Source organism: Cyprinodon variegatus, unplaced genomic scaffold (assembly GCF_000732505.1).
Source record: "Cyprinodon variegatus isolate N-32 unplaced genomic scaffold, C_variegatus-1.0 Scaffold288, whole genome shotgun sequence".
Classification (NCBI taxonomy): domain Eukaryota; kingdom Metazoa; phylum Chordata; class Actinopteri; order Cyprinodontiformes; family Cyprinodontidae; genus Cyprinodon; species Cyprinodon variegatus.
The window spans coordinates 316,342-342,232 of record NW_015150741.1 but is presented as its reverse complement, the minus strand read 5'-3'; the positions used below and the strand labels follow the sequence as shown (position 1 = coordinate 342,232).

The 25,891-nt window shown below is 35.9% G+C and overlaps 1 protein-coding gene across 1 annotated transcript in view; it reads left to right on the top strand.

The window, feature by feature from the left end:
* The window catches only part of LOC107090284 (glutamate receptor 1-like), a 112,105-nt gene that overhangs the window by 45,986 nt on the left and 40,228 nt on the right, over positions 1-25,891 (top strand). Inside the window, exons 4-11 of the mRNA XM_015383587.1 lie at positions 3,657-3,841; positions 12,443-12,496; positions 13,800-13,958; positions 15,249-15,416; positions 17,265-17,369; positions 19,287-19,403; positions 20,957-21,163; positions 24,860-25,075. Coding sequence (XP_015239073.1) covers positions 3,657-3,841; positions 12,443-12,496; positions 13,800-13,958; positions 15,249-15,416; positions 17,265-17,369; positions 19,287-19,403; positions 20,957-21,163; positions 24,860-25,075 — 1,211 coding nt within the window. The remainder of the gene's footprint in view (positions 1-3,656; positions 3,842-12,442; positions 12,497-13,799; positions 13,959-15,248; positions 15,417-17,264; positions 17,370-19,286; positions 19,404-20,956; positions 21,164-24,859; positions 25,076-25,891) is intronic.

The following is a 25,891-nucleotide window of genomic DNA, read 5'->3' as shown; positions in this document are numbered from 1 at the left end:
TTTATAACATAATAAAAGTAACAAAACAACTCTTGTAATAAAGAATCAGAATGCTGGGGACACATAAAATGTAAAACTTCAAAATTATCTAAAAAAAATTATATATATGTTTTAATTCTATAATATATCAAATGCAGTTATTATGTTATGTAATACATATCATATCAATATTATTATAATTATTTCATGATATGTCACTGCATATACATTTTTTACTACATTGATAAAAGTATTCCATTTTAGAAAAAGATGCTTGAAAAAACTAAACAAGTGATCTTACATAAAACCCTAAAAGTTAATCAGTGACAAATGCTGTAATCAACTATAAACAGTAATGTTTACTGAAATATTAGAAACCTCATATAATTACCAGAAAAAAACAGAACACCCACAATTTAATCAGATGCAACGAGAAAGGTTTAAGTAGTTTATTGGAATATAAACAGTTCTGCATGTCGGGGGGAATTCACTAGAGTCAGCAGTCAGAACTTCTGGAAGGAGATTTAACAGTTTGGTGACCAGGCAGAATCAGAGGACAATGTTTCTAGTGTTTTATCCTGGTTCACTAACTCTCTAGGAATTTGGGGACAAACTTTGAGAGTTTCTGAAGAAGTCGGTTGGTGTGTGACGTCACTGGTGAAGCTCTGAAGATTCCTTAATCTGTCCAGGTTGTTTTGGAGGAATTCTACTTTGTCAGTTACTTGTTGGTCCAGGGGAATACACAGGGTCTGATCCGTGAGAGCAGAGACAGGCAGAATGATGAAGGGGACAAACCAGAGTACTGGATCCGAGAGCCGTTCCAGAGACAAACCAAGATGATCTGAGATCCAGAGAAAATCCAGGGGAGAATCCAAGAGCGAGGTCAGGGCACAGAAAACAGGTCAAAGATCCAAAAACACACTATGACAGGTTCAATAGGATTCAGGCAGGCTCAGATAATCAGGAGGCAGGATCAGGTTACAGAAATGCTGGACTAAACTCACAGATAGCTTGTAATAATCTGGCACTAGTGATTGGTGTTGTCAGGGTTCTGTCCTCCGTTTAAGTTTATTTTTAGTTTCTTTGTATTTGTAGTTTTTTTTCTAGCAGTGTTTTGTTCTTGAGTTCTCTCTCTCTTTCCCCCCCATGAGTTTATTTCCTTTCCCTTTGGCTTCCTTCTAGGTGCTTTCCTCCACACCTGTTACTTGTCAGCTCATTAGTCCAATCTTTGTTCTGTCTCTCAGTCTTTTCCTGGCTCCTAATGTATGTTTTCTTGATGTCTCCCAAGTTTCCGGTTTTTTTTTTGTATTCGTTTTTTTTGGATTTTTAGATTTCCGCCTCAGTTGACTGTCAGTATTTCATTAAATCGGGAAGACTCATCTCTGCCTACTAATCTCTGCATTTGGATCCTCAAAACCTCAACAGTGACAGGTTTAGGGCGACAGTGGCATCGGGGCAGGAATTTGACGTACAATGAGAGGGTTGTTGGTTTGAGCCCAGACTCCGCCTTTCAGTGTCGTTGTGTCCTTCGGCAGGACATTTCACCTGCATTGCCTACTGACGTTGGTCAGAAGGCCCGGTGCGCCATTTTACGACAGCCTCGCTTTTCTCAATGAGCCCAGGGCAGCTGTAGCTGTGAGTGTGTGTGGATGAATGACTAAATTTAGTGTAAAGCGTTTTGGTCAAGACTCCTGACTTGAAAAAGCACTATATAAGTACAGGCCATTTACCATTTGGTCTGAAAGCTGGTTATATAGACAGGTGAGCAGGTGAATCTGATGGAGGCTGATTGGAAATGGGGCGGAGCTGACAGGTGTGTTGGATCCTGAATCAGACCAGCACTGGTGCCAGGAATCATGACAGTTTTTAAATGTTATATCCCCATGATCAAACAATATTATATATATATATATATATATATATATATATTTATATATGCTTCTCTCCTTGGTGGCAATTTGATGTTGAGTTGATATAACTATTGACTTGCATCTCTTAGTTTTGCAAAAAACAGTCTCAATAATGTTCAAAAGTTTTTTATTTTTTATTTTACTAGGTTTGTTGGCAAATATTTTTAGGTTAAACAGCTGTGTGATAGTTTAATCTGAGAAGCCTAATACACTGATTTTCTGAATTTGAAGAAGTGGCTTTTTTTTTCTCTAATAATTGATCTTGGCTCAGACGTGGAGGCAACATAAAAGCTAAAAAAATTGGGCTGAAAAATACATATCTGATAGATTTCGTCTAAGACAGTTTGTCACTATTCATTTATATTTCTCAGTAAGGCCTGAGTTGCTGAATGAAAATGAGACCCTTGCGGGTCTGCTGTCTCTCGATGTGTAGAAGCTGCTTTCTAAAATTTAATTCAGGGTCAGCTCAAGCCTAAGGCAAACTGTAAATATCAGAAGTTAGACTGCTTTCAAAAAAAGGGGGAGAAATCGCTCAGCTTTTGGCTTCATGAGCCTACTCAGACTATTGCATTAAATCTTTCAGTGATATGTTTGCTGTCTTTAAGGAAAAAAGACCTGTCCTGGAATGTAGGTGGGAATATGAAGCAGGATGAGTTTGTCAACTTAAATTGAACGCAACAAAAATGCCAAACTTATACAGACTAAAGTTGATGGTTAATAAAATCTTTGATTTAAAAAAAAAAAAAAAAAAGTCTGGTGATTTATCCATCAGATCAAAGTATTTTGAAGAAGGAAAAAAGTATGTACTCACTTGCAGTCTTTGCAGTTTTGGGTTGAGACTAGGGCTGAAACAATTAAACGGATTAATCGATTATTGAAATAATCGCCAACTAATTTAGTATTTGATTAATCGTTTACTGGAGTATGGAGACTGTAAAACATGCCTTCAGCTGACAGAGGAAATAACTTAGAGCAGTAATCTTATCAAAAGTGTTAAATAAAAATTATATATATACAAACATTTTGCATTTATGATTTAAAAAATGTTTTTGCCTGTAAATATGCTCTATCCTGGATCCCTCAAGTGGAAATATTTTATTTTAATTTCGTAAAAAGTCTTCTTTAATTAAGGAACCTTTGGCTATTTGATTAATAATCGAATAATCAAAAAAATAATCGACAGATTAATCAATTTGCAAAGTAATTGATAGTTGCAGCCCTAGTTGAGACCGGTTCAACCACAGGTCCAACAGTTGGAAAATTGCCCCACTTTCATTCAACCCAGTGATACTTAAACATAACTGTTGATATCTTGAACGAGATATGCAATAAGATTTCAGTAGAGCATTTATGTTTGTATATTTATAACCTTTCAATACCAATGTGGTTAATAAACACAGTACTGCACAGTTAAAAAGACAACTTTAACATTCAGAAGAGAAAATCTAAGATCTCAATACTGCTCCTCTATAATTCTTATTCATTGATTCTTTTATCTTATTCTGTTCTTATTGTGGATATAAATGTTAATACAGTGACTAATTTAATGTGTTTCATTCCAAGTGATACCAAAGATTTTTTTTTTTAAATCACTATTTTAAAATTCATTTTCTGAGACACAGGACCATAGTAAGGACATCATACATAGGGTACATAGGTACTGAAGATATTAAGCTTCAGCCAGAATTATAGTCAGTGTATACCAGTACTTTGAACACTTGTATATGTGGCGATTAAATCATTTAAAAGATGTTTTATCATTTTCAGGTCTAATGGTACTACAAAGGATACTTGACACTGCAGCAGAGCGCAGTTGGCAGGTCACCTCGGTTAACTTGGACACAATGACAGAGGGGACCTTCATCAAGATGCTGGCAGACATTGACTACAAGAAGGACTTTCAGATCATTATTAACTGTGAACTGGAGCGCTTGAACTACATACTAAACCTGGTAAGATAATGACATATTCACAAAAACTTTCCAATTATTAAAAGCTACATAAAACAAATTAGTAAAGCAAACAGGATTGAATCAACCGCCCTACTTTCCATGTATATAAAACTTTTTCTTTATAGAGGTTAAACCATTTATTGTTCTTGTGGCTTGAGGCTAATTGTCATATTTGACTTATTTGTCCTTTGATCTTTGCCACCTAATGTACTTGGTCAATAATTATGATTCAGCTCCAGATTGTCTTCACATCCTTGTATTCAGGAATTATATAAAGGAGAGGAGAACAGAACAACTTCTAGAGAAAAAAGCGAAGTGCAAAGAGCTGGCAGACAGCAAATATGTCATCATCTCATAAAGAATAAATTATAGATGAAGTTAATCTACCAGCATGTTTTCTATTTTGGAATGGTTTAGAAAAAGCATTTTGGGCAGATTTTGTGTTGAGCTTCCCCCTGCACATAAATGTATTTGTGTCACTTAAACACCCAAGCATATAATGTTGACTCGCAGCTGTAACACCAACAGAGAAAATACATCCCCTTTTTAGAGTTTTTTTTTAATAAGGGACAAAATGTAGTTGGATGTGATCTGTGCCATGTTCAGAATTTGTTTAACGTTAACCTCCAGTATAAAATACACCAAAGTTTATATTGCCATTTTTCAAGCATTCCCTTGCTGACTCTAAGGTGTTTGATTGGAAAATAGCAACTCGGTGCTACAAGTTAATAATAAACTTTATTAGCTTATCAGTATGACCACTTCTACTATAGCAGTTTCCTACTTTTCAGTTTATGTGTTAACACATTGACTTAGCAACAACCTTGGGGAACAGATTTTAATGCACCTGTGTCTGAAATATTACAAAATATTCCCTGTAAATTCAGTTAGTTCATGGCATGCAGTAATCACCTTAACAACTGTGGTGTTAATAACACCACTGTTTTTCATCTAAATCTATATAACTATATCCATTTATATCTAACATTAGCTATATATCTGATAGATATATAGATATATACATATCCAGTGTTGTGCCTGAACGCGTTCATTGAACGAAAGTTCATGAACTCGTTCATATTTTGGGCGAACGTGAACTGAACATACTGCATTATTGCCTGGTGAACGTTATTGTGAACTCGTTCATTCTGGCGTCTGTGAACGGCACGCTCTCTCAGTTCAACTCCGTTTAACAGGTTGCCAGATTTCTATAAAGCCCTCCAGGCGAAACCCCGGCTAAATCACACCGTAAACAGGCCTTAATATGTAGCGGGAAAAACACCCAATCTGGCAACACCAGCTACCAGCGTCGTAGCCTACAGCCGCGTGCGTCATCAAAACAAAATGCAGCGTGGAAGCAACAGCATGGAGGCGACTTAAAACAGCTTTATGACCAGGTGGTCGGTGAGGATGATGGCAACAAGTTTGCCCGCCGGCTTTCAGTAAAAAAATCCGCACTTCAGTAACCTTAAATTCCTACCTCAGCCTGGTCCCTCAGTTTGTGTTAGTAAAATCTTCTTGAGCGGAGGTCTTCAACAGGGGATCCGCGACCCCTAGGGGGTCTACAGAGGTACTGCATGAGCGTCTGCATGGTTAGTTGATATTTTTATATTCCCCCCCTGCATTTCTTTCCCCCACTAATTGAAATGTCTTTAAATACTCATTAACATGAAATCAACGCACTGTAGTAAACAGATAAATGGAGGCAGAAGATGTCTTTCAGTCATCAATGCTCACATTCAGCGACACACAGGAGCTCTTTCAAGCTGGGCACCGTTTCCTTCACAACACCTGTCCCATCAACCAGGAATCAGAATCAGAAAAACTTTAATAATCCCAGGGAGAAATTAATTTCTTTACATTACTCCATCTGTAATAGAGTGACTATAGGACACAATTTCATACAATATATATAAATAGGGGGTCCCCGCTCCATCTCGCCATCAGTTTGGGGGTCCTTGGTCTGGAAAAGAAGACCCCTGTTCTTGAGGGTTTTACTATCCATGTAACTTGTTTGTTAAACCTGCCTGGTATAATTTTCCAGGATTCCTTTTTAGTATGTATTGAAATGGAATTTCAAATGGAAAAAATTATTAAAATAAAAAAAAAAACATTTGCACCTTAAAGACTACTTTCCTATTTTTCTTTTAATAATTACTCATAAAAAAGACCATTCAAGCAGCACATTTTTCCTGATGTTTTTGAGAATATACTGTAGGGGTGAAAGCTGCAGCTGCTACTAGTGTGAAGTGAATGGACAGCAACAAAGCATTAAAGCAACAATGGGGAAATGCTGTCCCCTCAATGCTAATGTAAACCCTGGTTGGATAAGGATTCAAAACTGGATATGAAGATGAAATCTGACGCACAGTTTCAGAGTTACAACTGATAAAATAATTGCTGTCTGTGGTTCTACAGTAGGCTATGGTGTAATTGAGCAATATATGAAAAAAGAAAAAGAAAAAAAAGAACTATGAACTAGTTCGTTTTTTGGAATTGTGAACTATGAACTGAACTAGTTCATTTTAAAATGTGTGAACTGAACTTTGAACTAGTTCACGTAGAAAGAGAACTTTCCCAACACTGTACATATCTATATATCTATATCCATATATATCTAGCATTATGTAACATGCGTTTTCCAGCCATAGCTGTGAGGTATATGAGGGTAATCATTGTTAACAATTATGCCTATTTTTATCACCACTCCAAATTACATGGTGCTCCATTAAGATAAAATTGAAAGGGCTTTACTTTCCAATTACCACCATTACAAAGTATTATCAAGGCTTGGTAACTGTCAAACTATTATGTACATTAGAAAATAAATATTCTAATACATATAAAACAAATTCTAAAAATCAGTTATTTCACACAATTTGAAGCATAGTCTATTAACCTAGAGCAATATGCATGGTATGGTTGTTACATGTCAGGTATCCCGGTCATTGACCTTGACCATGACCAAGGCACCTTTCAGTAGAACTGCAGTCAGTCCCTGGACTGGCATGGCTATCACTGCTCCTAAATAGTTAGGGACAAATGCAGAGGACACATTTCCCACTGGGATCAGCTTCATAGTCATAGTAGGCCACTTCTTTGATTTTATTTATTTTGCTCAGGCTACTAGTAAGCCTGCACCCCACCAAATGTTAAAAGGGGAATATCATTGCCATTATTCTTAATATATAGTCGAAATTTTACACTTGAGTAAGAAAATGTCACAGGGGATGGTCATTTAAGAAGAAGCATAATTTTTAAAGATTTTTTTTTAGAAGGGGGATGGCATCCCCCCTCAACTCCAGTACTGTATATACTGTATCCTGATGGTGGTTCAGTTATTCACGTTGTTGCATTACATCAAGAAGAACCAGGGTCAGAATCTGGGCCTGGGCTCTTTCTAGATGGGGTTTTGCATGCTGTCCTAAATTTGTGTAGCATGCTGGCGTTAGTGCATGTGTGGGGTCTCTCCAGGTACTTTTACTCCCTCCCAAAGTAAAAACAAAATATGGCTATTTAAATGGTCTCTCTAAATTGGCTTAGATTTCAATGATTTAGTTCATAGTTGTGTGACGTAGTGTTGGGCTGCCAACATGTAAGAGGGTGAAACCTGTCTCTTACATAATGACTGCTGTAGACAGGGAAGGATAAGAAGGTAGGAACAATGGATGGGTGAATAGTTTATGTTATTTAGAAGTAGTTAATAGTTATTAGTTAGTGAATCTCAAAAAAGATTCATGCAAGATAAATGCAAGCAGATCAATGCAGCAGTGATCTGATGACCCTAAATCATAACCAGAATTAGAGGAGGCGTTAATATTCAGCAGCCCAGACTGGGAAAGCCAGATGGCTAGAAAAAAAAGGTAGAATTCAAGTATTAAATGTGAGGGGTTTGCTGAAAATTGTTAAACCACAACTACCCTGAAAAACAAGGCTAAGCTGTCTGCTCCAATGTCACTATTTACAGTAACCACTTAGTCTGTAATTTAGCCTCAAAGCAGCTCTATTGGAGTCTCTTTGTGTTCCTGTTTTTCTTTCTTAAACAGCTGTTGTTTTTTTTAAGCAGCTGTTAAAAGCCCATTGGCGTCGGTGTCAGTTTGACAGTACTGGCCAAACAAGGGATACTGCTCTTTGAAACTGTCTCACAGCACAGTAAATAAGTCTGACTGGGAAAGAAACAGTTTTTCCTGTTAGATCAAGAGATTGGAGTAGATGTTTACGACAAGATGATCTAGCACAGTAGATAGTTACGCAAAAATTAACTGAGGATATCTCTGATCTCTGATCTAATCTAAAAGCTGGACTGCGGAGGCTCATAGGCTACCTACAAACACATGCTTTAAAATATGCCAAATTTTCTATGGTTGATCTAGCCGGTCAACTGGATCCTGGAAATATACCCTGGGAAAAGTTACTTATGTATGTATGTTACAAATGTATTTATAAAGCCCTTTTAAAAACAACGACTTTTCTATAGTAGCCTACTATACATATTAACAAGAATAAATGAAACATAAAAGCAGGCAATTATTGAAAGTTCTAGCAGTGATTAAAATTGTTGTCAACACTGTGTGATAAAGGGCTCAGCAGAGACAGTACGTTAGAGACCTGGCACAAGAGCTGCTTGTCATTTTCTGCACTATTCTGTCTGCTTTGTGCACATCCACCACTGGGTGGTTTACCTAATCCACAAAACAGGACAGGTCGACGCTACATAAAAACAATGTCCCAAAGAGGTCCATAGAGAGGATCTTCAGGGTTGATCTTCACTCTATTCAGGAATTGTGCAGGTATAAGGTCAGGAAAAGGGCAGCTTAAGTCTCTGAAGACCCCACACATTCCAGACACAAATAGTTTAGACCTAAATTTTTATATTGGTGCTACGTTCAAAAGGCTTGTTGCAAAAACCAGCTACAATAAAGACAGTTTATATGGCCAGACTGTCTATCTGATCAAGACTTTAAAATAAGAATAATTTCATTGACATTTACTCTAAATAAACTCTGTCATACTTTTTCATATAATATATTTATATATTTTATTATATTTAAATTTTCAGTGAGAGCAAATATATCTATGTTGAAGTCCTTGCACAAACATAGTATATATAAAAGGAAACCCTAAAAACTCCCCATTACAAATAGAAGTCAATGGATGTAACCCTTTTGGCCCTTTCCTGCAGAGTGTGCTCATTCACATCCAGATATGTTTGTAGAAGCAGTTGTACTCTGGTTTTGTGAAATTTATATCTTATTATCTTCGTCCAACATCCCAATGCACACAGATATTTAGGAAGGTGATGCATGTTCCAGTAGTTGGGTTCACTATCTGTTCAGTGATCAGAGATGCTTAACATTAGTGCTCCACAGCTGCAGATGTTGTAACAGATGTGCTTTATATCATGTTCAACAATAGCTGGGATCAGCAGAAGCAGAAAGAGAGGGAAATATATATTTATATTTCTCTGCAGCATTATATAGAATATTTTATTCTATGAATCTTAAAGGCAGATAAAAAAAAAGTGATGGTAGGATATAAAAGAAAAATATTTACTATATGGGTTTGGGACAGTAAAACCTTCTCAGCATGAATTTTGACCCAAAACCACTCGCAAGTCCTGTGTTACTCTCCCAGAATGAAGTTGAACAGAGTCCCAGGTGTTGGTGTGATGCTTTAAATGATTCTGCTCAGTTCAGTGGTTTAGTTTTGTGCTATTTAAATGATCAGGTGCAGTTCTACCCAACTTTAGTTAATTTTGTTTAGTTGTCAGGCAAGTCTCAGGTGGTCCACTGACTTTGGCTGTCTGGTGATGATTTGAGGTGACAGGATGTAAGTCTAATAGGTAAGTTCACTGTCTGTGCACATGCAAAATTAGTTCTACTGATTAGTAAGTTTAAAAAATGCAAGATTTAAAAAATGAGTTATAAATGAGACAGAAGAGTAAAAAAGGGAATCCTTCTACAACATCCACTGAAAGATTTAGACTATTAAAGCAAATGTCTGACCATCTGCCACCTAGGATAGTTGAGGACCAGATTCAGTGCTAAATTGTACGCAGAGAGTTACATATGGCTGGTCAGTCCAGGGGGAAATCATACTCAACTTGATTCATTATTTCAGTTTTCTTATAAATCCTTGAAATAAACATAGATTAAAAAATATATATATTTTTAACCTTTAGGTAAAGAATGGCCATGGTATTTTGTTTTACAGCAAAAAGGTTTGAAAAGAAGATAAAATTTACAATGAATAACACAATAAATATTCTTTTGTAGCAAATTCAAAATGAAAACGTCATTTTGATGATCAATCTTCTTGTTGTTGTTGTTGCCGCCCCCTAAACCTCATAAATCATAAACTGCAAGGTATTAAAACAAATTAGCAAATCGTCTTAACTCTAAAACTAAATCTGCCTCGTCTTATCATATTGGTTAAACATTACACAGTCTGATCATGCATACATTTGTTACAAAATCAATAAAAGTTTATTACAAGTGTTTGTTTTGTTCAGTGTTGTTTTTGACAGCCATCTTAGATTTAGTCTTAGACTTCTGTTATTAGTTTTAGTCAAATTTTAACCATTACGAGATATTATAGTTTTACCCGGTAGTTGACTAAATTTAGGTCTGGCAATCCAGACCTAAATTGAATGAATAAAATGTTGAAATATTCAAAGGAAACATAGAAAATGTTCAAATGACAATACAAGGAAACATTTGCATCATATTTAAATAGATAGAAACAAGAACAATGAGAGAGAAATATTCAATTATCTATGTACCTTTTCATCTTGCTCATTTCCCAAAAATAAACAGAATGCAATGGAATATGTTATTTGGATATAATTTTGGTAGAAATTAAAGAATGTTTATTATCACCTCTTGTGAGCTGGAACAAATAAGATATTAATAGTAATGGGATTTTTTACGCTTGGCAGAGGATGATCAGCCACATAGTTTATTAAGTAGCGATGGAAGAGCCATACTGCTGAGAGAGTACCATCAGTGTGGAGTTGAAGCGCTGATTCAGAGCTCTGTAAAGTCGCATTTCTGCTAAAGCATTTTGCATTTCTTGCATTTTAAATGTCTGACCGACGACCCGTTAATTTTTATCTAGTCTCGTCTCGTTGAGTAAAACTCAAACCTGTAGCTACAGTGTAGTCATGTTTTAGTCACCAAAGATCCATGTGTAGCTTGTTGAAATGATTTCATCATCCTCATCATTGACAAAAACTGGTTTTGTTACACAACTACTTTGGTTTTACCTAAATGTAGAATACTGGGATCAGCATACAAATACAAAAAGAATTAACTCTGAAAGGGATTGGGAAGCCAGCTAAGTTTTTGACTTTCACAAACATAATCAGTCTTCAGCATGATGCCTGCTCAGTTTCAAACTAATTCACATCTTATAGAAGGCGACCCAAACATATCATGTATCCCTGGTCAACATTGGCAGTAACAATACATGACTGTGTAGGGGAATCTGCATATGACTTCAAATTTGCAAAATAGCTTTTCCGAACCAGCTTAAAGTTTAGAACCTCTTCCTTAATAACTCCAAATAGTGGACAATCTGGATGAAGAGTGAATGGTCTTTAACTACTGAAGTCAAGTTGTTTGGATTTTGTTAACCTTTTTGGATACCCCAAACACTGTCACATTTAAGAGCAGAGTTTGGGGGAAAAAAATCACTTTAACGGTATATCAGGATTTTCAGCTGCCCAATGTAATGTTGATCTTTCAGTTCATAATATCGATTTTTATTAAAAACAAAGCATTTTTACCCAAAAACAATGAGGGGAAAAATGGCTGCCTCTGCACCTCCTCTCAGGCAGATGACCCAAGTTTCATGATCGCAACACCCATGCCAATGCTTACCCCAGTTTAAGAGTTACTTTTCTTAAAGCTCAAACAATTTCTATCTCTTTAAACAGAGCAAAAAATGTATGATTTGTCTTGAAAGAAACTTAACGCTTAAAGACCCCAATTTTAATGCTAATATTTTCCCCATGTTCAGAATAAACATTTTGTTATGATTATTGGGAAAATATTAAAATATATTTTACATTTGGAGCTTAATATGTCATAGCATAAATCACAGCACAGGCAGAGAAGGTAATGGAAGATGGAGGAGAAAAGGGAAGGCAGTTTCAAAAGCTTTCTTCTTTAAAATCAAGCAGCTGTGCTTGTGAACGTTAACTGACTGATGCTCATTAAAAGTTGGAGCTCTGAGGAAAGAAATGGCTAACACCTGCTTCTTTCTCCTCCTCCTTTACTTCCCATTGCCTCCTGCTCTTCCTCCTCTTTATCACCCATTTATCCATCTCTGCTCATCCTGTCATTGCAGCTACTTTCTTTTCATCCCCTTCATCTGTCAGTTGATTCAAAAATCTGAGGATACCCTCTTGCTTTCATTCCATCTCTTTTTGATGGTGATGAAGAACAATTAGTCTCTTAAAGAGCTTCCAACTTGAAAAAGTCAGACATGTAAAGGCACAGAGGAGTGTGATTAATGTGGGACAGATGCTTTTTCTTTTTCTTAAAATCATCAGGAAAAAGGAGTTACCAGATGATTAATGATGTTATTCTATTTTTTCAGATTGCAGCTCAGAAGAGAAATTTAAAGAACTACCATTTCATCCTGGCAAACCTGGTAAGGACATGTTTATTTTAAAGTAATTGATGAGCTAACCCAGTAAGAGTAAAACTGGTTTCAGTTCAATTTAAAGGGACACTTTTAATAACGTTTAATGTAGCTGAAGCAAAAAAATTCAATCTGGAAGACCAATCAGCTTCACCTGAACCACCTGTGAGGCCACTTGTCCCAGGACCACACCTTCTCTGGAGCCAATCAACTTTCAAGATCCCCTTCTTGAAAACTCCTGGCATGGCTATTCTCTTCTGCACAAAAGTGAACTTTCACCCACCTCTGCCCCATCTTCTCCCTCACTCTTAGGCTATTTCTCGGTCCCACTCGCCCTCTGGCTCATTCCACCACCAGTGTCTGGGCCCCGGGGGAAGATTACTCTAATCAGTTTCCTAGGTTATTTATTCAAGCAAATATTGATACACAGCATCAAAGTCTTCTGCCGGGGCCAGAGCGCCAAATAACTTATTTCACTTATGTCAGTATTTATATATCTGCTTCTAACCTTAAACCACAGTTGGCTTCGGCGGAAGGCTGCTCACACTGAGCCTGGTTCTGTTGGAGGATTCTTCCTGTTAAAAAGGAGTTCTCCTCTCCCCTGCATTAGATGTATACTATGTGTGAGGGAATTGAGAGAGTAAATGAGTCCATGCAATTAGCTGGTTTTCTTTAGATAGAAAAATTTACCCATTCATCTGTGTTACCTGCATGAATAAATTGAATGAAATAAAACTTTTCTAATTGCATCTTTTCTCTTTGTGAGTTTCTCCAGGTTGATTTTTATTTATTTATTTATTTATTTATTTATTTGTTTTTGTGCATTTTAGCTTTAAGATCAATAAAATACTCTAGGTATCCAGTATTTTTTTCTTGTTGCTTGTCAAAAAGTGAAGAAATATCAATCTCCTGCTCTTAAAGGTGAAGATTCAAAACCAATATTTAAAATCAATATTTCAATTCCTGCATGTCAAATAAACCAAATCAGCCAATCTGTTATAAATATATTAATTAATTTTACTATAAATGTAGCAAACAGAGATTAGAGCTAATATTACATGCAATACCTAAAAGAAAATGGGTGGAAATTATATACTTTTATACTTACCGGTAGATATGGGATTAGACTTGACTTTTTTTTTACAAAAGCTTTTAAAGGAAGAATGTATTTGTTTTTGTTATTCTGACATGATACATTTATGTTCATTAAGTGGTTGCAGCCTATGTTACAACATTTGAATGCAAATTTAATTAAATGAAAATTGTAGATCTGGGATGTTCTTTATTCCTTTTATTTGTGTGTTTTGTTCAGGGCTTCCTTGATCTGAATGTCACTGAGTTTCAGAAGCTGGCACCAAATGCAACAGGTTTCCAGCTGGTAAACCGGACACACCCAGCTGTAGAGAAAATCAACCAGGACTGGATGGGTTTTGACAGCAAAGACCTTAAACTAACACGGAAAAGGCTCAAGGTGAACAAACACAACAAGAAATATAATAAAATGTTAGATATGAATATAATATTAAAACTTCCTGTTGTCTTCCATTCCTTAAGTAACACAATTTATGACTAACTCTTAAGTTTTAAATGGGGTTCCTCCACATTAGATTCAGCATTTGGTCCTCATAAGGTCTGTCTCTTTATAGGGTTAACTATAACAGAAAAGGCCCTGCTTTCACATTGAATTCCAATAGTTTGATAATAAAAAATAAAAAAAAAAACACAAAACAGAAGTTATCACAGAAAGGGGTTTTATTTATTTATTCATTATCTATTTGCATTTTTAAACCATGTTTGGACATTCATGAAACATCATGGTTAAAAAACCTGAGTGAAGCCTATTCATTATAAGGGTTGGGCTTCAGCCTTCCGTTGTTTTCCTTTGTTGAAAAGTGATTCAAAAGTGACAGGCATTGCAGTGGCTCTCTCTCTCTCTCTCTCTCTCTCTCTCTCTCTCTCTCTCTCTCTCTATATATATATATATATATATATATATATATATATATATATATATATANAACTTACCAAAGAGGGTAGTTTTAAATAGCCTCAAATTGAGCTAAGCTCTCTCCACAGTCTTTATATATCTTTTATAAAACCATACATTTTGTCTTTATCCACTTGCTTTTTCTGTTAAACTGCTTTCTCTTTGGCATTTCTGTGATGTTTTAGAAAATGTTTTAAATCACTTCCAGATATTATTCAGTTCTATCTCTTTTTAAAACAAAACGTTTCTAAGTTGCATATCATTGGTATGTGCTTAGGCTGTGTGAAGAAGAAAAAATAACATATTTTTTGCTAAAGTTATGTTAATCAATTAAAAAAGTCAGTCTATTGCTCCTAATGCTAAACTAACTATCCAGATACTTAAGGATGCTTTGATAAGATTTCTGAATATTGCCAAAGTCCAGTCTATGTCCACTTATGTTTTCATTTATGTAAAAAAAAAAAATAGTTGAGTCTGATGCTCCCATTGTCAGAAAAGAAAATACTTTTTACTGGCTCTCCCAAAACCAGCCAACCAACCATCCATCTATCCATTGGCTGTTCCATATTCACGGCTGAAACCAAAAAGTGACAAAAACTTAACAATAAACTAAAACCTTCTCTGTGGCTCGTTTTGTAAAAGTATGTCTTAAAAGGATATTAGATGCATAGAGTTATATCTTTTTACTACTTAACTTTTTTATAGATAATTGTCATCAGTTGAAAATAGAAGAAAAATTTTGAAGAATTTATTCCTCAAATGTTTTTTGCTCAGTACACAGGAGCTCTGACCTATGATGGCGTCAATGTTATGGTGAAGGCTTTCCAGAACCTGCGACAGCAGCGCATTGACATTTCTCGCCGTGGTAATGCAGGGGAGTGTTTAGCCAACCCCCCAGCTCCATGGGGACAAGGCATTGACATCCAGAGAGCTCTGCAGCAGGTATGCACGAAAGCTGCTGATGCAGCAGATTCTTGTTACAGGAATAAACAGGTAAAAAGTAAATTAACTAAAAAGGACAGGGTTCAAACTGAGATGAGAGATTACACCAATAATCCGGGAAACCACTGTGGTCTTATTATACGTCCTAGTACTTTTTCGACTATGGAATAATGCCTATAGTTTCAATTTTTTATTTATTCCTTAGAAATAAATAAAAATTTGAAACTATAGGTATTATGCCATAGTCAAATGTGATTGTTTATATGTCTCAAACACAGCAAACTATTTACCAAGGTTACCAAAGTTATTTTCTGTCTCTGGTCTCACACACCTAGACTGAATGAGACAAATATAATCTCATAGGAATTCTTTAATTTCTCCAAACCCACCGGGTAGCGGGGGAACCATATTAAAGTGTTTACTACCAATAACTCAGAACGCATGAAAATTACACCGGTAAATGTTTACAACTATAGACATGTAAGACAAGTCTACAAAAGATTCCATGATGAGAAAATCGCCACATAACATCCAGTTGTTGACATCAGAAAAGATAATGCTTAGTATTTTGCTAATATTTACTTCCTAATACTTATTTCCTCAGTTGTTTTCCCACGATGTTTATCTCTTTACATTGTCTTCTTATCTGCAAGACTAAAGTGTCTGCATCTTTGTATGGGTCGATTTGAGTCAGGGACAGTCGCAAAAGTCTCCCAAGTGCTCCTTGCCTGTCAGCCAATGACGCAACGAGTAGAGCAATATTACGCCTCAAAGAGTCCTGCTGTTATTGGTTAAGACCACATGGACTGTTTGGCTTTGTAGCCAATGAAATAAGGTTTTAAACAAGGCTATTCATGGCTGGGTTGCATAAAGCAAAGCCGTGTTACCGGCTTGCGTAAGAGTGAAGCACACAGCTAAGAGTGGATCAATGCTTGCAGCTCGAAGCTGAATAAAAACAAGTTTTGACACTGATTTTGTTTTATTACAATGCCTAAGGCTGAAAAAATAAAAATAAAAAATACACCTCAGAAAAGGCACTGGAGTTTATTTTAGCTTGAAAATCAGCAGTTTCACTATTTTTTTTTATAGATTTTTATGTTATTGTAGGTTTAGAAATGTTACATTTTGTTATATACACCGATTAAAAAAAAAAAATAAGTGGAAATTACTTGCTTGATGAATGTTTTGTGGTCACCTAAATGCTTCAGTGTTATTATATGGGCCAAATAGTTGATTAAAAGCATTTGGCACAATTTGGCACATTTGGAGTGATTTAGTGATTTAGTATTACGCTGGTGACATCAAAAGTTCAAAGCCCCATAATTGTAGATCTCTCAGACCTACAACAGTGCCAGACAAATGCAGGTCTTACATTTTCAGCATTTTGGGTTGACATGATGTAGAGCAAATGTAATAGAATGAGATATGCCTATTCTCAAGCATGTCTTTATTACTGCTTTTCAAACCCTATTGTTTTCAAGAATAAAAAAACAACTTCGAGTCAAGTTTGAACTGATCCAACTTGGGCCATTCTATTTAAATATTCAGAAACTAGAAGGTGTTAGCTTTCAAATAATGTATCACACATGTAATTTGGGCTTACAGTTCCTAAGCTATTTGTTTTTCCATTTGGGTATGCAATATAGGCGAGGATCACTTCGAAATGAGGGGGATATTAATATTCTGCTACTTTGTAGACTACTGAATATTCTACTTAATTTTGAAAAAAATAGACAATGAAAAAAACAAAATTCCTATGCCTGCTGACTGAAATAAATAGAAAACGTTTTTAAAAATAAGAATAACTTTTTGTTTCAAAAGGCTGGAAATAATGTACTTTCTTTGAAGGTTCGTCTAGAAGGACTGACGGGGCATGTCCAGTTTAATGAGCGAGGACATCGTACCAACTACACCCTGACTGTGATGGAGCTCAGCCACAAGGGGCCACGAAAGGTGCTGCTTTATTTTGTTTTGTTTTATTATCCAGTTTCTAACCAATGTTGGGGCCAGAGAGTTAACGGGCTTCTGCAATATCAGCCAATTCAGTAATTAGCCTTTACCCTTATTAAACCTATGATAATCAGTTAAATCAGCAAGGGCTCAGTGGAAACCAGCAGACTAATAACTTTCTGCTTCAGTCTTTTAAATTCAAACCCTAAGTACTCATTGTTACAAAAAACAATTATCCTTGATTTGCATTTTATTAGATCATACAACATATCACAGTTTTAAGGAGATGAATTGTAAGCCACAACAACTGGATAGCAGTTTTTGTTTGAAGTTACAGTACTTTCACACTTTATCTGAAAACAGAATACATACCCACAGTGATACAGGGTTGCCAAGGGTCACTTGATATTTAATAAAATATGAAATGAATATGAAACGCTAATTTTAAGTTTTCAAAGAAACACTAAAGTTTAAGTAGGGTTATTTCAAACTGGAAACAGAGTCTTAAAGTAATGATAAAAGTAAACGAATGTAATGAAAAATGATCTTATAGCTGACAATGACCATAGACCCACTTTTTAAATCTATTTGGGGGTTTGATTTCTTTTTAAGCAATGGTGTTGTTTGGCTTAGGCTAATTTAAAAAAAAATTACAACATAAAGATGATTTATTACAAGAACACTATTGGGTCAGGCAGGAAATTAAGATGGGAAGGTAAGACGTGAGGTGAGCCTCTCATTAAATTATGTGTACTGCAGATAAACAACTGCAGTACAATTTAAGATAAAAATGTTGAGTGGGGTTTTTTTTATCTTTGAAAAATAGCAATACAAATATGATATTTTCTTGATGGGTGTACCACATTTCTTTTTATTGAAGTAGGATTGTTTACAAAGTTCATGATATTGCCTTTGTTAAGTCTTTATTACATGGCTTAGCTTTATTGTAATCATTGTATGATTCCTTTGTGTATATATTCAAATGATTCATTTAACTCTCAATGAGACTTATGCTCTTTTCAGTAGGTGATTTAGCCCACTGCACATGAGCACTGATCCAATAGTCTTTGGTTTGAAGAGGACCATATTTAATTCAGACTCTTTATTGTGATTGTTCTTCCTGTTACAGATAGACTATTTCGCTTTTCTGCCCTGCTACAGGGACTTGTGTACAAAGCATTTAAGTCTGGAAAGAATCGGGGAGAGCCCAAATTCTAAGACGGGACTAAGAGCATCAGCGGATGCAGTTTATCAGATAACTACATATGTGACACAATAATGTCTTATTTTTAAAAGAAAAGCTCTTGCAGCAGCCAGTTGTTGATATTTTAAAGATCTTTACTGCTCCTTTGTGACATTATAAAGGGCATCATTAAAGAATCACTCTGATGCAGCTGCAATTTTGACCGTTATTTGTATAGAAAACCGTTGCTGCATTTTGGACTGTTCTACCAATGTGATTTGTCCAGTCTGTTTAAAGACTGGAGAGTCTTGAGCCTTATCAGACTGACTTATGACCCTGTAAAACATATCTGGCCGGCCAGGCTACTTTTTCACTTGAACATATCTAGAATTCCTTTCCCTGGGTTGTCTTGATTAAAAACTTCACAGTACTATTCCAAGTTTTTATGTCAAACCTGTATTAGCCAAATTAACCTTAGGAAATCTGGCTAGTGCCGTTTAATAGGACAGGGCCCTGACATATACACCTCGGTGGTTGAATCAGCCATAAGTTTACTTTGGTCTTTTTTTAAGACCTGGCAAGAACAAGGGATTATAGGTACCTGTATTACATATCCATGTTTCTATTACAAAATATACAGTATATAAATCTTTTTTTTTTCTTACTCAACATTCTTAAATACAGCATAGTTGCTTCTGTTTCCCAGTTTAATGATCCGGGTGTCCATTTTTCTCTAGATTGGCCACTGGAATGAGAAAAGGGGCTACGTAAACACAGCTGTCTACAGGCCGTTGACGGAAGAACTGTTGAATGCTGGTCTGCTAAACAAAACCTACATTATTACCACCATATTGGTAAGACCAGGATACTGTTTATCTTCAATTTGACTAAATGATATAGTCATGCTAATCACTCAGTCGGTATTGATCCAACTATTTCCTCTCATTAAAAAGCATAATAACCTTTGACTAGATCATACTCGTCTTCTTTGGCTTATCTGGGGCTGTGTCGCAGGGCAGCAGTCTTAGCAGCGATTCCCAGAGTTCCATGCCCCTAGACACCTTTTTCAGCTCCTCTAGGGGGAGGTCTAAAGTGTACCTGTGCCGGCAGGGACACATAGTGCCTCCTGCGGGTACTGGGCTGTCCCCTGGGCATCCTGCTGGTGAAACATGCCTGCACACCTCCCACTAAATAGAAGCGTCCACAGGGCATCCGAAGTAGATGACTGGACCATCTCAGTTGACTCTTCTCAATGTGGAGGACAAGCGGTTCTACTCTGAGGCCCTCCCAGATTACAGAGCTCCCTACCCTGTCTCTGAGGGAATACCCAGGCACAATGCAGAGGAAACTTACTTTAGTTGCTTGTATCTGTAATCTCATTCTTTCAGTCATGAACCAGATACCATGACCACCATAGGCGAGGGTAGGAACATAGATTGATGGGAAAATTGAGACCTTATCTTTTTTGCTCAGCTCTTTCTTCATAACAAGAGACTGGTGCAGCATTTGAATTACACCGTACACTGTGTCTGTCGACCTTCGGCTCCATTCTCTACTCACTCATAAAAAGGTTGTCAAGATAACTCCTACACTTAAATGTTGATGATGTGATATTGGTTTTATGTAATTTTACATTAATATCCTGTAGCAGGAATTATTAGGAATTAAACAGGCTTATTCTTAACACAAATATTCTACTTTTAGTAGAATATTTGTGCCTGTTTAATAGCTAGTAAAAGCCCATCTCTGTGTGGTCATGTTAGAGGGAGAACACTTTTGGTGCTAGCTATTCTATAATGGAGATGGATAGAAACATTGATAATTGTTCCAAAACATCTTGTCTGGATTGGTTTTTGCTGAGTTTAAGCTCAGCAAAGGATAGAGATGCTGAGGAATATGGAGGCACCACACCTTACAGGTCGGAACCATCCAGAGCAGACATCTAGCCTACAGTTACTGAGTGGCATAGTTTTGATAAAAACTATTTTATGCAGGCCCCATTGAAATTATTACATTGATCATCAGTATTACCTTTTTGGTCTACAAAACTTGAAAATGTCAATATCAACACTTTAAGGCAGGAAATCTTCTCTGACCTGTAAAGTCTTTAAATAGTTAATAAACATATTTTTTTCATTAAGTATTTATCTATATAATGTGTTTAAAGATTTTGTTACTGAAATAAATTAACTGTTTAATTATTTAGTGAGATGTCCCTGTTTGTCATTTTGACTTTTCTGTATGGGCTAAAATGGCCATAGTTTGTTGCTGTTATTACTAAATGGATCAAGATACCATGTTTATTGGGAAGAGGTGAGGGATAAAAAAAACACACATGAAAAAAAACATTGGTTAAATATGAGCAGTGGTGAGCTATCCCCTTCCGTTTCTGTTGATGTGGTCACAGGAAGCTCCCTACATGATGCTGAAGAAGAACCACGAGCAGCTTAAGGGAAATGAAAAGTATGAAGGTTACTGTGCTGAACTAGCAGCCGAGATCGCCAAACATGTTGGCTTCACCTACAGCCTCGAGTTGGTGACGGATGGAAAGTATGGCGCCAGAGATGCGGAATCAAAGTTATGGAATGGCATGGTGGGAGAACTGGTCTATGGGGTGAGTTTACTGTAACGCATTTATTAAATCCTAGACAAATAAACTGATTGGCTAATCTAGTAGTAATGAGTCCATATTTCAGAGAAATGACTTAATTTAAACTAAATAAACATAGTTTTTTTGTTTGTACAGCCTGCCAACATAGTGGTTTTACTTGCATTGTTTTCTCTAATGCTAAACCTTTTCAAACCTTCTTTGCTATGTTGCCCCTTGAAAATACAATTTTATTGTATTTAAATTCTGAGATATAAGTTAAAACAACTCCTGCATCCTAGGCATTACAAATTTGAAGTTTGCGAAAACTAGGGAAAATGCTGCTGCTCAAGGGCATAGGTTTGATTTAAACTTTGGTAGGGACACTATTGGCCTTAAGTTTCATTGGTCTTATGTCATTGGTCCTATGCAAAACTGTACATGCTCTTTTTTTATGCTTGACGTGAGCATCAGGGCGCATTTCGTTTAAAGAGAAAAGCAGCATTTTTTGCTACATTAATAAAAATTTAATTAGCACTTCACACACTAGATGCTGTTTTTCAACGTTTGAAGCATCACTGGCTCTGACGAATGTGGAATTAGCACTTTTTTCCATTTTGAAAAGGTTTGCATTTGAACTTACCAGTGACTAAGACAGAAGGTAAATATGTATCTATTTAAACAAATATAGTCTAAATATGTCTGTTATATGTGGATTTATCCTGTATTTTCCTTTGATTATATAGAACTGTGCAGAGGTAAACCCCACTCTTACTTGTTTATCTAATATGTTCTCTCTGAATCAAGCAAAATAATGTATTTAGGGGACGGCAACTAAATATATTGTATTTACATGTGCACTGGAACTAGAAGAGGAACTGACACTGAGCATTTAAAATATCACTATACAAGTTGTACATCTGGGCTGCAGTTACTCTGTGTAGCCCATTTGATGTATTTGATCCAGGGCTGAACAAAATATATTGTGTTAATCGATTATTTAGATTATCAACTAATTGTCAACTAATTTAGTCATTTATTAATCATTAACAGGAGTACAGTAGAGACTGTAAAACGTGCGTTTAGCTCACAGAGCTACCCCCTTAGAGCTGTAATTATACCAAGATTGTAAAAATATATAAACATTTTACATTTAAAATAAAAAAACAATTTTCTGTCTGTCAATGTTCTCAATCTAGAACTCCTCAAGAGGAAACGTTTTCGTTTCACCTGGTTAAACCTTTGGCTATCCAATTATTAATCAATTAAACGAAAAAAATTATCCACAAATTAATCGATTTGCAAAATAACCGTTAGTTGTAGCCCTAATTTTATCGTAACATTGCAAACATACTTCTTACATAATGCATCTGAAGTGGAGATAGCAGCCAACCAAACAGACGTAAATCAGGCAAATTATACTAAAATTAATGTGGCATCATTTGTGAGCTTCAAAAGAGATCACAGAATCCAATTACTCATACTAAACAAAATTAATCTCTCACCTGAAGCGCTTAAGGTTCGGACACGTCTCTCTCTCTCTGCCACTGGTGCAACATAACCACTGATTGTTTGACTTCCCTAAATTCATTACACTTATATTGTATAGTAATAAAAAAGCTGCTCCTTAATTTGTAATTAAAATCATTTAGACATCATCTGAGGCACTGAAGGGCCAGCTGCTTCAACATCAAGCTGCCCTGCATCACTATTACTGGATATCTGTGTTTCCTATAATCATATAATGTCACCATTATACAAGTGTGTTTTTAATATTAAAGAATTAAATGAAACTTTGAAATCAATGTAAATAGTGTTCCTCTGTTTGTAATTGTCTTTATCCTATTTCTAGAAGTAGAAATAATCAATGAAATAACACTAGTGTTATTAGGAACCGTAATTCTGCTATTTAAACAAAAATAGCATATGTTTAGATGTTGTAATACCTTATAAAAGAAATAACACCTGGTATTTATACCTTAACTGCCTCAAAGTGTCATCATAAAATGAAGACAATAATAGCAACAAAGTATTGTAAAAGGGAAACCCTCACATTTTCTTTTTCAGTTGGCTGTGGCTAAGAATAAGAATTTTTGATAGCTTACAGTCTTTGCTTGTCCATTTTATCCAGCAGTCTTCAGAACTTCTGTCTGACTCGGAATATTTAGTTTTATTAAAGAAAAAAAAGGTTTTTGTCGATAAATTCTATTATACTTAAGAACTAAGTATTATTTTGAGATGCTAACGTTGGTTCCACAAATAAAAAGACTCTCTCTGGCTTCTTTACAGAACTACAATCAGCAGATTTTGCCTGTTTTAGCGTAGATTTTATAAAAAAAATTTTAATTGGGACTAGTTTTGTAGCCTATTATTAATTGGAGTAACCACGGTATTGTAGCATAAAAAAAAAAAAAAATTTCATGCTCCACACACACACACACATACAGAATGGAAAACAGCCAATCAGGAAGAGAGAAGGCGGAATTTAAGGCAGAAAAATTAGGAGTGGAGTTAAACAGCGCAGCACTTTTTTGTGTTTTTTTTTTTTTGTCCTATTTGTCCTGTAAATATAGAAGCAACCTGGGTCACCTTCTCCAGGTTTTATAGGTTTATATGCATCTAATCCGATACCTTATCTGTTGTATATGATGGTTTATAATAATAACAATAATCAAAAAAATTATTTAAAAAAAAGTTAAATGGCGCAGCACAGTAACATGCACTGCTAGGTTAAAGGGACAGGGAAGACCGCGCAGGCATTAGCAGCAGCTACCAGGGAGAGGAGCTGCGAGAGGAAAAGAAGAGACTGCTGCATTAATGCTGTATTGTATATTATAAGCATGTTATGCACATCGAATTATTGGTAGGGACAAGTAGGTCAGTCCAAAATTTTGGTAGGGACAGGTCCCTATGCAAACCTATGCTTGTGCTGCTGCTACTATTAGTCCTCTCAAATATATACACAGGCTTTGTTTATTTAAAATATCTAAATGTAACATTATCTTATGTTAGAGTTTCTTAATTATTTGACCATCCCTTCTCTTGATTTGAGAAAGACCACTATTTTCTTTTTTTTAAATAATGGTTGAGGATATGTTGCTGTTAAACGCATCTTAAAGCTCCCAAAGAAAAATGTACTAAGAAACAGATATTTGAGAATGAAATTGACGGGACCATAAGCAACATGAGTTTTTGTTGTTTATTATTATCTTTTGGCTTTAGTCTGATTTTGGATGGTTTTTACAAGTCGGCATGTCAGTCCGGTATGTCACATTATTAGCTCTAATACAGTATGACATAAAAGAAATCTGAGTTAAGTAATTTATATTTCTCAATCAGTAGTGTCAACAATAGTACGATTAAAATATATTTTTGTTACAAATTTCTAATTTTATGCTAACCCTTTTCTCAAATGAGAGACAATAAATTAACAGTATCAAAGAAAAGATAAAAAAAATAAAGCAAGCATGTGGTCTATGACATACATAGGATCTATCGTCCTGACATATTTACACATGAGCAAAGAAATTGCTGTTGAAAGTTAGGTCAAGTGGTTTAAAAAGCATCTTTTAAGCTTCATGCTCATATCAGCAGTGACAGCTTTGCAGATGTTCTCGCTGTTGGTCAGTGAACATGTCTGTTGGTTTCTGTTTGCACCTAAAAATCATGTTTTTAAAGGACAAAGACCTCATCTGAGTGATTTTTGTCTGTGTCTTCCTACAGAAGGCAGACATGGCTGTCGCCCCGCTGACCATCACTCTTGTTCGAGAGCAGGTGATTGACTTCACCAAACCCTTCATGTCTCTGGGAATCTCCATTATGATCAAGAAACCAACCAAGTCCAAACCAGGCGTCTTTTCCTTTCTTGACCCGCTGGCCTACGAGATCTGGATGTGTATAGTTTTCGCATATATCGGAGTCAGCGTGGTGCTCTTTCTGGTATGATGACAGAAGTTGATGTAACTGTTTACATTGTGGACTTCATGATCAAATCTTAAAAACAAACTTTAAACATCAAAGTTTCAGAAAATAGGGGTTTGTGCAGTTATCCCATAGTCAAAAACTCATTATAAACGAATTATTCAACAACATTGGAGTTGTCAAGAACTTGGTATGAGTTTGTTGCTCGTTTTGCTTTTGACGGTATTAAATAATTCAATTAAAATTGTTGACCTGTTTGTGATAAACATAAAACTCCTTGCACATTGTAATTTCAATTCAATTTAGTTCAGTTAATTATATAGCGCCTATTCACAACACATGTCATCTCAGGGCACGTTACAATTCAACTAGATCACACAGTAAAATTGATTCAAAGTTTTTTATCTAAGGAAAACCAGTTGATTGCATCGGCTCATTGACCTGAAGGCAATCCCTCACAGCAAGCATGCATGTAGCAACAATGGAGAGGAAAAACTCCCTTTTAACAGGAAGAAACCTCCAGCAGAACCAAACTTAGTGTGAGCCGCCATCTGCTGAGGCTGACTGGGGTTCAAGGAGACAGAAGCAGACATACAGAAAGAAGCAGAGATACAAAAGGCAACTTTATAACTAATAATAATTTTCAAAATTATTCTAACTGTGAAAAGATATTTTTTATTAAGTCCAGTGATGAGTTTGATACACTCAGAAATACATTAGTTGTGTTTTAATAGGCTTATCTGTGAAGATTCTCACTCACCCAGGTCATGGTCAAGCTTGAAAGGTTTAGGCCCCGTCCACACGAAGCCGAACCCTGGCCTAAACGCACAAATT